This window comes from Gymnogyps californianus, chromosome 17 (genome assembly GCF_018139145.2).
Source record: "Gymnogyps californianus isolate 813 chromosome 17, ASM1813914v2, whole genome shotgun sequence".
Lineage (NCBI taxonomy): Eukaryota > Metazoa > Chordata > Aves > Accipitriformes > Cathartidae > Gymnogyps > Gymnogyps californianus.
In genome coordinates, this window is record NC_059487.1 from 1,619,782 (window position 1) to 1,632,865 (window position 13,084).

Below are 13,084 nucleotides of genomic sequence, written 5' to 3' on the forward strand. Positions count from 1 at the left end.
CCTGGTTTACCTGCTCAAGAGTCCTCCTGAGCTCAGCATTGAGTTGCTTCAGCTCAGTCTTCTCAAGTTCCAGCCTTGCAACTGCTCGCTGCAGATGTTCCAGCCGCTGCGACAGGAGTCTCTTCTCCGAGAGCCACGAGAGCTGCTCCCCTTCTGCAGTAGCCTGCTGGGCATACAGAGAGGAGATTGTGTGAGCTGGTGCCCCAGAAAGGTTAGAAGGGCCACAATCAACAAGTCAGGGAGAGTACATCCTGAATGCGCAATGAAGCCTTTAACCTGATCAGGCAGCCGTACGAACTCCGTTAGTTTTAATACACCGGAAAAGCTGTACCTCAGAAATCTAAATCTCTGAAAGCATCCTCTAAGCACCATCAGGGCTGCTCTTCAGCCATCGCTACAAAATTGTACTTAGTTTGGTCAACTGTGCCCTGTCCTTTCCATGCCAAATCCTAACCACGACACGTTGGCTAAGCTTGCCTAGACAGGAGAGAACCAATTACCCGTCCCCAGCTTTTGGACCGGAGTGAATTTTAACAGCAAGCGCTGTAGTACTTTCAGTGGTTCTGGGCTTGACAGAAAACGTTCTAGCAGGTGAATGGCCTCTGGCCAGAGCTCTACAGACAGGCAAGCCTGCTGGCTGCAATCATGGTTTCTTCCACGGCCAAGCAGGTCATGGATTTATGGGAATATACATTCCCATATCTTTATGGGAAACAGCTTTAGAACCCTTTATAGACATTTTGGTTGACTGATGATCAGTCACAGTGCCTACCTGATGATGAAACCGGTCCGTGTCCCTCTCTGAAACCATACTCTGCAGGACGGCTACTTCTTCCCTCAACGTGCCATTGGCCATTTCACTCTTGGTAAGGGCGAGAGTCAGTGCTTGTGCCTTCTCTTTCCATTCCATTTCCCCGCTTTCAGTCTGCTTCAAAATAGCAATCGCACGCTCCAATTCTTCCCCCTTTGCCTTCCGCTCATCTTCCAGTTGTTGGGTTAGCTCCTTCTGCCTTTGCAAGAGACGGTCTCTCTCCTGGAGAACTCTCCTCTTCTCTGCTTCCTCTTCCTCCCATTTTCGGAGTTTCTGGATTTGTTTCTGTAGGGTCTCCCCTCCATCCTTCCATCGCAAAGCCGATGTTATTTGTTTCAGGAGTTCACTCTGCCTCCTAAGCTCTTGTTCTCTCCCTGCCAGAGTCTTCTCTAAATACCCGACTCTGTCTCTCTGGTACTTGATCTCTTCATCCTTCTTTGTCAGCGTCTGCTGAACGTGCCGGAGATCTTCCCGAAGAGCTCTTCTTTCCTCGTCTAACTCTTCTTGCTCACCTTGAGCCTTGGTCTCTTGTTCCCTCTCGTGCAAGGCTGCTTCTAGGAGCTTCTCTTGCTCTCTCTGATGTCTAACCTCTTCATTCTTCTTGGTTAGCCTGAGCTGGAGATTCTGCAAGGTCTTCAGTTCTTCTTGGCGCTGGAGTTGCTGCATAAGAGTTTCATTGTCTTCCTCTCTCTTCCTCACCACTTCCTCAAGCAGATTCACTTGCTTCTGGCATGAGGTTAGTGCTACTTTCATGCTTTCTTCACGAAGCCGGAACATGTTCATTTGCTCTGTCTGCCTGAGGAACTCCAAATGGTTCTCCTTCAGGACTTGGCTCATTTTGTCCAGATCCTGCTCTAGACTCTTGGCCTGCTTGCCTTCTAACTCCTTCTGCTCTCGAAGGTCCTGGACATGCTCTTGCAAAGACACGATCTCTTGATCTCTAGCTTCTAGAGAAGATGCAGCGTGTTCTAGTTTCTGCAGTATGGCTTTAGTCTGCATCGCTGCCTCCTCCTTTTGCTGTTGAAGCTTAGAGATAGCCTCCTCCAGAACCCCGATCGTTTTTTCTCTTTCTTTCAGAGTCAGTTTTGTTGCTTGAAGATTTGTTTGCTCAGCTTCGTGCTTTTCCTCCTGTTCCTTGCATGCCTCACATTGCTTTCTAAGGGATACAATTTCTTGCTCTTTTTCCTTTAGTGCCACTTCAAGACGTTGCAGGATTTCCTTCTGCTGTTGAGAGTCTTGTTCTTGTTTTTGGAAGGTCTCAATCAGTTCCTTCTGAGATTCAATCATGAAATCCTTTTCTTTCAGTATTGCCGTAGTGTATTCTAAGTCTCTGTGTAAGACGCTCATCCGTTCTTCTGTTTTTTCCTCATAGCTCCGTGTTTGTTGCTTTTGGACGTCCAGGAGCCTGTCCTTTTCTTTCAAGGCTTCGAAGGTCTGCTCCAGTTGGTGCCGGACAGTCCTTAACTGCATTGCCGTGACTTCTTCAGCTTCCTGGATTTGCTTTTGTTGGGACTCAAGCTCTTGATCTTTTTTAGATAAAGCAAGTGTCATCTTTTCTACTTTACCATGAAGCTCTTGCAGGTAGCCCTCTTGCTCTTCCTTGTACTGCTGCAAGAGGCTTAACTGATCCCTTTGAGACTCACACTCACTCTCTCTGTCCTTAAGAGCTGCCCTCAGGTGTTCAAGGCTTGCGTGCAGAGATTTCACCTGTTCCCTCTCCATTTCCAGGTCTTGGATCTGCTGAGTCAGAGACATAAGCTCCAAGTTTTTCTCCTTCAAGTTTCCTTTCATATGATCAAGATCCACCTGCAGATTTCTCACTTGGGATGCACCGTGTTGTTCTAGAATCATTATTTTCCCCTCCTGGAATTTGATCTCCTGCTCTCTCTCCTCCAGCTCCTTGCTCATCTTGCTGACAGCAGTCCTCTGCATTTCTCGCTGCTTCTCCAGCTCCGCTATCAGTTCTTGCTGGGATCTGATCCCCTGGTCCTTCTCCTCCAGCTCCTTGCTCATCTTGCTGACAGCAATCCTTTGTTCTTCTCGCTGCTTCTCCAGCTCCGCTATCAGTTCTTGCTGGGATCTGATCTCCTGGTCCTTCTCCTCCAGCTCCTTGCTCATCTTGCTGACAGCAGTCATCTGCATTTCTCGCTGCTTCTCCAGGTCCTGTATCTGTTCTTGCTGGAATTTGATCTCCTGCTCTCTCCCCTCCAGCTCCTTGCTCATCTTGCTGACAGCAGTCCTCTGCACTTCTCGCTGCTTCTCCAGCTCCGCTATCAGTTCTTGCTGGGATCTGATCCCCTGGTCCTTCTCCTCCAGCTCTTTGCTCATCTTGCTCACCACAGTGCTCTGCATTTCTCGCTGCTTCTCCAGCTCCGCTATCAGTTCTTGCTGGGATCTGATCCCCTGGTCCTTCTCCTCCAGCTCTTTGCTCATCTTGCTCACCACAGTGCTCTGCATTTCTCGCTGCTTCTCCAGCTCCCGTATCTCTTCTTGCTGGGATCTGATCTCCTGGTCTCTCTCTTCCAGGTCTTTGCTCATTTTGCTGGCAGCAATCCTTTGTTCTTCTTGCTGCTTCTCCAGCTCCTGTATCTGTTCTTGCTGGGATTCAATCTTCTGGTTTTTCTCTGTTACGTCCTTAATAACCTGATCCAGAGCAGTTTTGTGCATTTCTTTCTGCTCTTCCAGCAGTCTCATCTGTTCCTGGTACACCTTCATTTCTCCCTCCCTCTCTGACAGGATGGCAGTCACATGAGTGAGATTCTCCTGCAAAGCTTTTCCCTGTGCTGCCTCTTTCTGGAGCACCTGGATTTTCTCCCGCTGCATTTCCAGTTCCTCCTTTTTAATTTTTAGGAGAGACACTGTGGTGTGGAGTTCTTGTTCAAGGGAGTGATGCCTATCTGTTGCTGTAGTCGCTCGGGTCTCAGAGGCTGTGACCGACTCCTGAAGAAGTTTTATCTCCCATACCAGTTCTTCTTTAAGTGCTTGCAGCCTGTCCCGTTCCTGCTGCAAAACAGGGAGGAAAAGATTCAGTAATGCCGTCTGTGTATGTTTGCTTTTCGTACTCGATTGGAACTCCTGCTCCAGTGGCAGCCAAGTGCTGCCCCCCTCTCCCTGCCTCTCGGGATGTTGCAGACCTTTCCCGCGCCACCCTTTAGGCTGCGTCTTTCCCAGCTGACTCAGCCAGTCCCACCTTCCTTTCTGCCCTTCTCTGAACCTCTTCTAGCTCTAGTGTGTTCTTTTGGGGAGGAGCTCCCAGAACTGCAGCCAAGATTTAAAGCCCAGACTAAGCATGATTTAGGCAGTGGCATGATGCTGTTCTCTCTGCTAGGGAGGAAGGGAAGAGAGAACCACCCCAACATTTGATTTCCCTTTTTTGGGGTTGCTGGGGTTTTTCTGGACCTCTCCTGTCTAGAGTTTTCAGGGTACCATCCTCTAGAACCCCACTGTGCCCTCTGGAAGGGGTAATGGTCAGATCACAGTCTCTCATTCAGTGTTTGAAATCAGGACTAGTTTTCCCCTTGCTGGCACACATATTTAGCCGAATCAGCACTTTGGTTTCTCAAATGTCTGTATTTATTCCCCACTGTCTGCTCTCAGATGGGCAACGTTGAACAGCTCTCCATCATTAGCAAACTTTGTCTTCTCACCCCTTTTTCCAGATCCAGATATTTAGAAATCTAAATATGGATTTGGACACAAATAATTGCCCAAGCTATGCAATGTAAATAGAGACAAGTTTGAAAATTACTTTGACTAAAGCTTCGAGGGCAGAAATCTTCAGAATTGAGGAAAATAAACACCCTGAATCATCACGGAGTTTTCATGACTACGGCATCTTCCCTTACTTATTCAGAACAATGCAATTGGAAAGGTTAAACCAAAAAACAACCACTCTGTATCTTCTCAGATTTGGACTGAACCTGTACGAGACCACCCAAAATCAGCTCTCCACTGGAAGAAGTTGCTCCTTAGAATTATTAGCAGAAGGCCAAAAAACATGTAAGAAATGGCCCTTCACGGCATCTGCCAGCCTCACCAGGACATCCTTTCTTTGCTTCTCAGTGCTCTCGAGTCTCCTTTCCAAAGACGCCACCTCTTGATGTAGAGCCATAGCCTCCTCCTTCAGAGCAGTGGCCTCTTCCTGCAAGGCAGCTTGTAGAGAGGAGTGCTTGCATTCTGCCATCTGTGTCTCTGCAGCAGTAAAGGTGAAGGAAAGGGTGAAAAGCAAAAAGCAAAACCAAACTGATTTGCATCCTACAGAGATAACATTATTTTCTTATCTGCCTCTCTGTGTTTTCCAGGCCCTAAGCCCACAAGGACTTTCAAAGCAGACATAAATAAAGGAAGCTTCCAGGCAGAGAAAAAAGAATGAAAGTGGCAAGGTTCAGAAGAAATGTGTTTGCTCTTCTGCTTGTTGAAAGACCAGGGCTAAGGGCATGGCAGCACATCACCCACAGTGTTAGAAGCAGGTAGAACCGACATTGATGAAACAAGGACAGAGACAGTAGGTGAGAGTCGGATCTAGTGTCCTAAAGGACAAGTAAGAAGCAGCAAAAGTGAAGACCGACTATGACACAGTTAATTGACCAGGAAGACTTAAGAGACATTGGTGAAAAGAACAGATGTCAATGTTGTGCTTGAAGATGCACTTTAGTATTTGTCCAAAAGAATGCTAGGGGAATACATTGTGGACTGGCAGAAAAAAGAAGAAAAGAAATACTCAGTGATACTAGGACACCAGCAAGGCAAGAACAACTGAGCATCACACCAGTGACCAGGACTGAGACCTGAAGCAAGAAGGACTACAGATAGACAGGAACTAAAACTAAACTAATAGACTAAACTAACAGACAGGAATTAAAGGGAGAAAGAACTGACGAGTGGGACAAGCAGGATACATCCAATGGCAGAATTTCAAGTATAAGCTGTTATCATATGTAACATATGTAGTAAAAACTATGGCTGTTCCAGAAAAAGTGATGATCTAAGGCCTGGAAAACTCCTGTAAAGAGTCTGAAAAATGATCAGCAGTTCATCTCAGAGAGGGAACATGAAGAAATACTGAACAGGTAAAGGCACTACATGAGCAGGCGACAGCCTGTGGGGGAGGCAGAGCAATGCCCACAATTCCCTGTTCCTGTAGTCTGAGACAAGGAAAACAAGACAATGAGATGAAAAAGCAATTCTGATGTGGAGAGTGGGAAAACAATGACAGAGAAAGGATCAGGGATGCCTGTCCAGCTGTGATATAGAGAGGCCAGTAGCCCTGGAGGCTCTGGGATGGCCTGGAGATTAGAAGAAGAGGTGACTAATTACATGTAAAAAACAGTTTATAGGTAAACCCAACATGCACGTTACCAAAGGTGTAAGTAAGAAGCGGCTAGGGAAGTAAGAAATTGTGTTTACTATGGCTGTGAGCTCAGACAGCAAATCAGTATCAGCAAGAAAACAGGTAAGAAGGGTGCAGAAACACTAGGTACCAGAGAACTAGGAAAAGCAGCAGAAGAAAGGATGCAATACCATAGGAGCTTAACACTGAACTAATGCTCTGTGAGTCTGCCACGTAAGAGGAAAAGGAAGTCCATAAAGACAAGGCTTTTTGCAGGCTGGTGCTTTTAAAGAGCATACAGAGAAGGATGCTGAGAGGCATCAAGCTACACCTACTTAGCAATGACGTGTGACCTGAAAGGCACCACCTCTGTACATTATCACCAGTAGCACAGCTAAATGCACTGCCAGCCACTGGATCTTTCTCTATAAAAAGCTTTCACTGGTAGTTCTACAGTTAAGTCTCATGCTTGTTGTTTTTCTCCTCTTCCCATCTCCGGGCACTGCACTTTTTCTCTGCGTGGCATCAGAGATCCCCGCTGGTGAGACAGGATGGGGTCAGTGGGTTGGAAAGGAGAAGCTGTACCTTCCTGGCTTTGAGCCAACTGTTTCCGCAGCTCTTGATTGTGGGCGCTGAAGTGGTCCCTCTCAGCTTGCCTCTTGCTCAGCTCCAGCTCCAAGTCCTGTATCTTCTTCCTCGCATCATTCTGGAAGGGGTAAGAAGAGAAGTATCACCTCACAGAGCCACTGCTGGCAGGAGACAAAGAGGTACAAACACTAAGGCAGAAATAGCCAAGGCGGGAGGGGACAGTTGGACAGTAATGGTAGATGTGATCATGATTCTCCTTTCTCCCCATGGCAGCAAGCCAACCTGGCCTACAAGAATTTACACCCATTTTGGCTTTGCCACTCTGCTCGTCCGTTCAGTCCAGCAGAGGGACAGGATTTCTGGGTGCACTAGACACACGTTACCAGATCTTGCTGAGTCTGCTTCAAGTGCTGACGCAGGTCTTGTAGGGCTGCTGCCACTCTGTCCACTGTGAGCTCTGCAGGGAGGTCCCTGGCCTGAGAAACAGTTAGGCCCCAGACATGACCCTGTTCTGAAGAGAGAAGCCATTCTGTTTCAAGCTTTAATTGAAGGGTCTCCAACAAACAAGGCCTCTTTATACACAGGAGAAGGTGGCAGTGCCTTTGACGTCATCCTGGAGCTCACGTTACGGCAAGACGTGTGTCACAGGCTAACGTTATGCTGATGACCACTAATGTCAGTGCTGCCCCAAGGAAGAATGCACGTGCCCTATGACTTGACATGACTTGGGCCCTATTTAATTTTGATGCCGGTCAATTCTGCACATACAAATATGGACTTATCTCTCTGCAGGGATGTCAGGCTTTCAAGACTTCCCAAGGCTGGAGTCAGCCTAAACTGAAAGGATGAGTCTATCATATTAGGATTACAAAGAACCACCCCTCCCTCCATCTGCTCTCCTATATGTGCTCTACAGACTTGTTAACCCAGCCTCCCACACTTGCCTGAGCTCCAGGTGACTAAGTCTCTGCTGTCACAAATCAGGTGGTGGAGAACCAAGTGCAGTTTGTCCAGCTGGGATCGGGCTTCACAGTGGGCGCTGTTAGCCTGCTGACACTCTGTGGCCAATGCCTTTGCTCTGTTCTCTGTGCTACACAGCTCCAAACGCAGTTCAGACATCTCAGCCTCCAGCGTGCGCAAAGAGTCCCTCAAGCACCGTTCGCCTGCTCGGGACTCCTCCAGATCCTGTAGCAGCTGCTTCTCTCGAGTTGCCAGGCCAGCCTCCTTCTCCAGCACTATTTCCTGCAGTGACTGTATCTATAACACAGATGCACAGAGCCTCAGGGACAATGCTGCTACTGAGGAAGTAGAGGAAGGAATGAAAGAGAAATTACTTCAAGCAAAAACGACACTGGAAACAGAAGGCACAAAGCCAGGGATTCAAGCTGAGCAAAATAAGCTAGAAACGGGTATCTGGAGACTAAGGGGCCAAAAGGAAGTTTCCCCACCCCCAAAGGAGTGGTCGAACTGTCAGGCTTTCATGCTTTCAAACCTCAGAAATGAAGCTCTCTATGTGTGTGTGTGAGAGGGAGGGAGGGGAAGAGGGGGAGAGGGTGAGAGTGCGTGGCTGGCAGGGTGAGGTGGCACATCAAGCATCCCTGCATGGAGAGTGGGGCTGCCAGGGATGCTTGGGAGTAGAAGGGGAGACAATCAGCATCCTTTATGGTGCATCTCCAAAATGCCAGATGAACTGGCTGAGATGGAAGTGCCTTCCACAGACTGCGATAACCACTTCTGTTTCACCAGACTGCTCGGTGCCCAACAGAGGTAGAAACACCATCTGGGGACAACATTTGTAACAGAGATACTAAGAAGCTCCTAAGGAGTCTTTCTGTTCCTCCTCAGAGATTTAATGCCATGAACCATGAGGGAATAGGGGAGAACATAGGCAGAACATAGCAGATCCAGCTTGGACCTCAATGTGCAAAGTCTCTGGGCAGAATACAGAAGGAGTGTATGTTGTTGGGAGGGGAAACAAGTTGGGGCCTACAAGCTGAAGGTAGTATTCTGTGTCCCTGGAGAAGAGGATGCTAGTACATAAGTCACCTGGTTGTTGAGCTCTTGTATTTCTCTTCTGTGGTCTGAGTGGAGCTGCTGGGCCTGGTGAATAGCAGAAAGAAGCTGAGACACCTCGTTGTGCTGGGCAAGGTTGTTTTCTTCTAGGGTTCTGAAGCTCAGTTCCTTCTCTTCCAGAGACAGAGTCAGCCTGAAAGAGAGAGCATGAACTTGTTACTGCATGGTATAACATATAATAAAGTCTTAGGACTTCCACCACCAAGGGGAAAATTGCTTTGTCTGCTGAGGTTTGTCTAAACAACTAGGCTGCTTGTTCAGTCCCAAGCCAGGTTGGCAGTCACACCCAAGCATGTGCCCACTACGCTTTTTTCCACAGAAGAAAGGTGAATTACTGGCTAAATACCCTATCTTTTTTGAGGTGGAAATGTGAATATAAACATAACAAAGTCTTGAAATGAAGACACTAGGGAAGAGGAAAATTTTACTTTTGACTGATGAGACTCCAAGGGAGAGGTTTTGTCAATAATGAAGAGACATTTTCTTCCCCTAGCTTGTATGTCCTGGTAGGAACAGCAGCAACTGACAGCAAGGTGATCTTTGGGGAGTTGCATAAGACTTGTCAGCACCCATATTACTTTCAGCTAGAGAAACAAAGGCTGACACCAGAAGTGGTAATGGAGGCTTGGAGGAAATACTCGGATCCTTATATAAGATGCAGGATCTCTCATAGGGGAAGCAAGGGTGCACTGCCTTTTATTTCTCTTCTTCAATGAAGATACGTGTTGAAGACTGGCAGGACTTCACCAGATGAAGTAGCCTACCTACCCCTTCTCTTCTTTCTTGCATTCCTTGGACAGTCAGTAACATCTGTAACTGTTGAGGCTGGCAGGGACCCTGCTCGAGGCCCTCCAGACACCTGCTGGGATTTTTTGAGGAACAAGGGAACAGATGGCAATAAGAAACATTCTTGTTTCTTGGGTGCCTCAGAGGGGAATCTGGCTTTGTTCAAAATCATGGGTTTAAGATGGCTTCTGCCAACCAAATATACCAGGATGGAAGACTGATGCAGATCCCAAATGTTTAAAGTTTACTGGACCCAACGTGGAGCTGATGGATCTATCTAGCTCATTATACTGCAGCTCGTCCTGCCTCCTTTGGTGTGTTTCAGGTTTGAAACCCCTGAAAGTTTCATTTAACAGTACTGACATGCCGACCTAACAAAAGAACACCTCCTTTTAAGGAAAGGACTACTCCAAAAGCCATAGTCTTCAGAAAAACTGTAATTGAAGGATTAAAAGAAAATGAAACACAACATCAAGAGAATGAAACGTATCTGCATGGATAGTTCAGAACTCTGCTTTTTATGAAATGCTGCCAGAGCCACTTGTATATGCAAAGATCTGAAAGAGGGAATCCATTAAACAGAATGGAGAGTCTCACAGGCTTTCACTTACCTGGCTTTTTCACTCTCTAGGACCTTCAACGAAGCCTGAAATTCTGTGTTGTGACGCTCCACTTCTTCCCATCGACTCCTTTCCCCCTCCAAGGACTGCAGACACACTTGCAGCTCCTTGTTCTGACGTTCTGCCTCCTCCCATTGACTCGTCTTCGCCTCCAGGATCTTCTGGAGGTGCATAATCTCCAGCGCCTTCTGCCTTGACAGTTCCTGTGCCTCACTCAGATCTTGCTGAGCTTTGCGGCCAACCACTTGCTGGGACTCTTCAGAGGCTGCTAGCTGAGATGTCAACTCTTCCACCTCAAGTAAAACATAAACAAAGCAGTCAAAGACTACAGCTTGTCACTGTCAGCCATAGTATATACTGTGAGGAAAGGGAAAGAAGTTGTTGAAATTCCACCCTAGCACGAGAGTACCAGATTCACAGTGGATACAGCCGACTTGTTTAAAAATCTCAGTGGGTCACCATGGTCATCTGAAAAACCACCTTAAAAACCAAGGCTAGCAGTAACAAGACCAGCAGAAATCCATGCTGATGATTGCTGGCAAACAGGCAAAAGCACTAGGCCATCTGTCCAGGGCGGCAGCTGAGATTCAGCTGGCCTGTAAGTCTCCTTCAGAGCAGCTGAGATGGAGACCACAGTATGGTGGCAGTCCGAGGGATCACCCCATCAGCCTGCTGCTCTGCCACGGAAAGGCACGAAGTGGAGAGACGGCCTGTTTGATGACTGGAGTAGCTATTGCTGTTGCAGTCACCTGGTTTTGTAGAGCATCCCGCTGCTGAAGGAGGATATTCATTTCCTCTTTGACGGTTTGGATTTCTCCCTTGTGCCTCTTCTCCACTGCCTCGATCTTGCTCTGAGTTTCCTGCAGCTCTGCTTGCAGCTCTGCCGTGATGTTCTGTAAACACAAATGGAGAGCAGGCTACTGGGACCTGCCATCAGGCCCAGCTTTTTCCTCTTTCTGTCTCAAAATCACATTCATTCAGCCGCTTCTTTCTGCTTTGCTACCCAGCTCTGCTTCCACTGTAACCCTGCCTTCCTGTTGCGGATCTCTGGAGCTTCCCAGGCTCTGTGCTTTCAGTGCCTGCAGTAGTCCTTGCCTCCTCAGTCCCAGGACTTATGTTTTATGTCCTGGGTACTGCCCTTCACTCTGTTACCTGGCGCTCTCAGCCTCTCCCGCAGCTTACGTCCAGTTGCCAACGGCCCGTTCCTTCAACCTACCCTACTAGTCAGACTTACCTGCCTGTTCTCTCGCTGCTCTTCCACCTCCTGCCTCAGCTGCTGGAGCTGCTGGCAGGCTTCTCTCAGCTCTCCCTGAGTTTGGAGCAGCGTCTCTAATAAAGCATCCTTCTCACGCTCCTTTTCTAGCAGGACCTGCACAGAAATAAAGAGAAGACGGGTTCAAACTTCCCACGCAGAATTTGTGCGGCAAGACTCAAAGACTGACGGGCTCACACGTTCTCAAAGCCCTATGCTGCTGGGCTCCTAGGTCATTATCTGCCCACTTGGAGGCACAGATTCCTAAGGGAGACTGGCACTATAAACATGGTCCATCCACGGTCCCTCTGGGATTGAATCTCCAACAAACTCCTGGCCATCTAACAGGAAAATGTGTGGCATTTCTCCAGTGTCTTGCCTTGCTGGTGAGGGTATCTCTCGTCTCCTGCTGTGCCCTGTGTGTCTTTCAATAGCGACTTTTGCACCTAGTTAGCAGCCCGATATCCAGCCACCTCCCACAGCTCTCTCCTTGCTGCGCAGGTGGCTTCCTTTTTGAGCTCACCCCTTGTGAGACACAGTTATGGTGTTCACGTTCTCTTCAGGCCGGCAAGGCGCTTCCTGCCTTTCTTAAACCTACCCTCTGGTAGCCTCTCGCATTAGAGGCCCTGTCCCTCGTGGCACAAAGCTCTCATGGTTGCTAAGGCATCACTCCCGTTTACAAAGGGGCAGCTGAGAGACACTTCTACCCAGACGGACAGTGTCCAGAGAAGCACTGCCAATAAGGAGCCCAGAAGAGTAAAAAACCACACAAATTCTGCCTTCGCAGTCTTTACCTCTTGCTTGGCATTTTCGACTCTGGTTCGTTCCTCTTCTTGTTGAGCCTGCACGGTAGCAAATTCCTGCTTCACATCAAACAGCTTCTTCTCGTGCTCCCTTTCTGTCTCTGCCTTCTCCTTTTCCCATTGCTCCAGCATCTCCTGGACCTCTGAATGGTGCCCTTCCCGCTCGCTTGCCTGATGAGGGCAGGAAAAGACTTCAAGACGGAGTCCCAGCCAAGCTCCTCAAAACAAAGGGGAAGCTTCATCCCTCCCACAACCCCTCACCAGACCAGCGCACCGTAATGGCTTTGTGCCCTCCATCAACCACATCCTATCAAGGAACTTAAAAGGAGGGTCAGCAGGTGGAAGAAAAGGAGACGTCACCTTCCCCTCTCTGATGCCTGCCTGTTTCCCAACACCTCTCGCCTCGGGATTTCTCTCTGTTCTCAGAGTCTCTGTTTTCAAAGCTCAACTCCATTCTCATCAATGAACAGATGCTGAGGGACTGCAGGGTGAGCAAGAGGCCAGTACCCCGATGCCCTAGTCACAAGACAGGCCACGAACTGAAGTACCAGGGACAAGGGCCCTGTTCCATACGCTTCTAGCCCAAAGCTAATGCCTCTGTCAACCGCGGAAGGACAGACAGAAAGGAACAAAGTTCCCGTGCCTGCAGCTGGCAGGAATGTCAGGAGTCCGCTTCACGGTAGACAGGAGTCCGGTAAGCTCCTGCCCCTTTGCTGCCATGCTTTGGGTGGGGACCACCCAACCTTCTGCTGAACTCGTCTTAGGCCCACCCTGAATCTGGGCTGCAGTTACTGTCCCAGCAGAGTCCTGTGGGTGTTCACG

The 13,084-nt window shown here is 48.4% G+C and overlaps 1 protein-coding gene across 1 annotated transcript in view; it reads right to left on the minus strand.

Moving 5' to 3' along the window:
- LOC127023474 (centrosome-associated protein CEP250-like) overlaps positions 1-13,084 on the minus strand; it is a 35,229-nt gene that overhangs the window by 5,776 nt on the left and 16,369 nt on the right. The window contains exons 18-28 of the mRNA XM_050907587.1: positions 12,254-12,433; positions 11,442-11,576; positions 10,957-11,100; positions 10,199-10,500; positions 8,775-8,934; positions 7,673-7,985; positions 7,112-7,239; positions 6,726-6,846; positions 4,848-5,002; positions 773-3,814; positions 11-166 (exon numbers count right to left, since the gene is read on the minus strand). Coding sequence (XP_050763544.1) covers positions 11-166; positions 773-3,814; positions 4,848-5,002; positions 6,726-6,846; positions 7,112-7,239; positions 7,673-7,985; positions 8,775-8,934; positions 10,199-10,500; positions 10,957-11,100; positions 11,442-11,576; positions 12,254-12,433 — 4,836 coding nt within the window. The remainder of the gene's footprint in view (positions 1-10; positions 167-772; positions 3,815-4,847; positions 5,003-6,725; positions 6,847-7,111; positions 7,240-7,672; positions 7,986-8,774; positions 8,935-10,198; positions 10,501-10,956; positions 11,101-11,441; positions 11,577-12,253; positions 12,434-13,084) is intronic.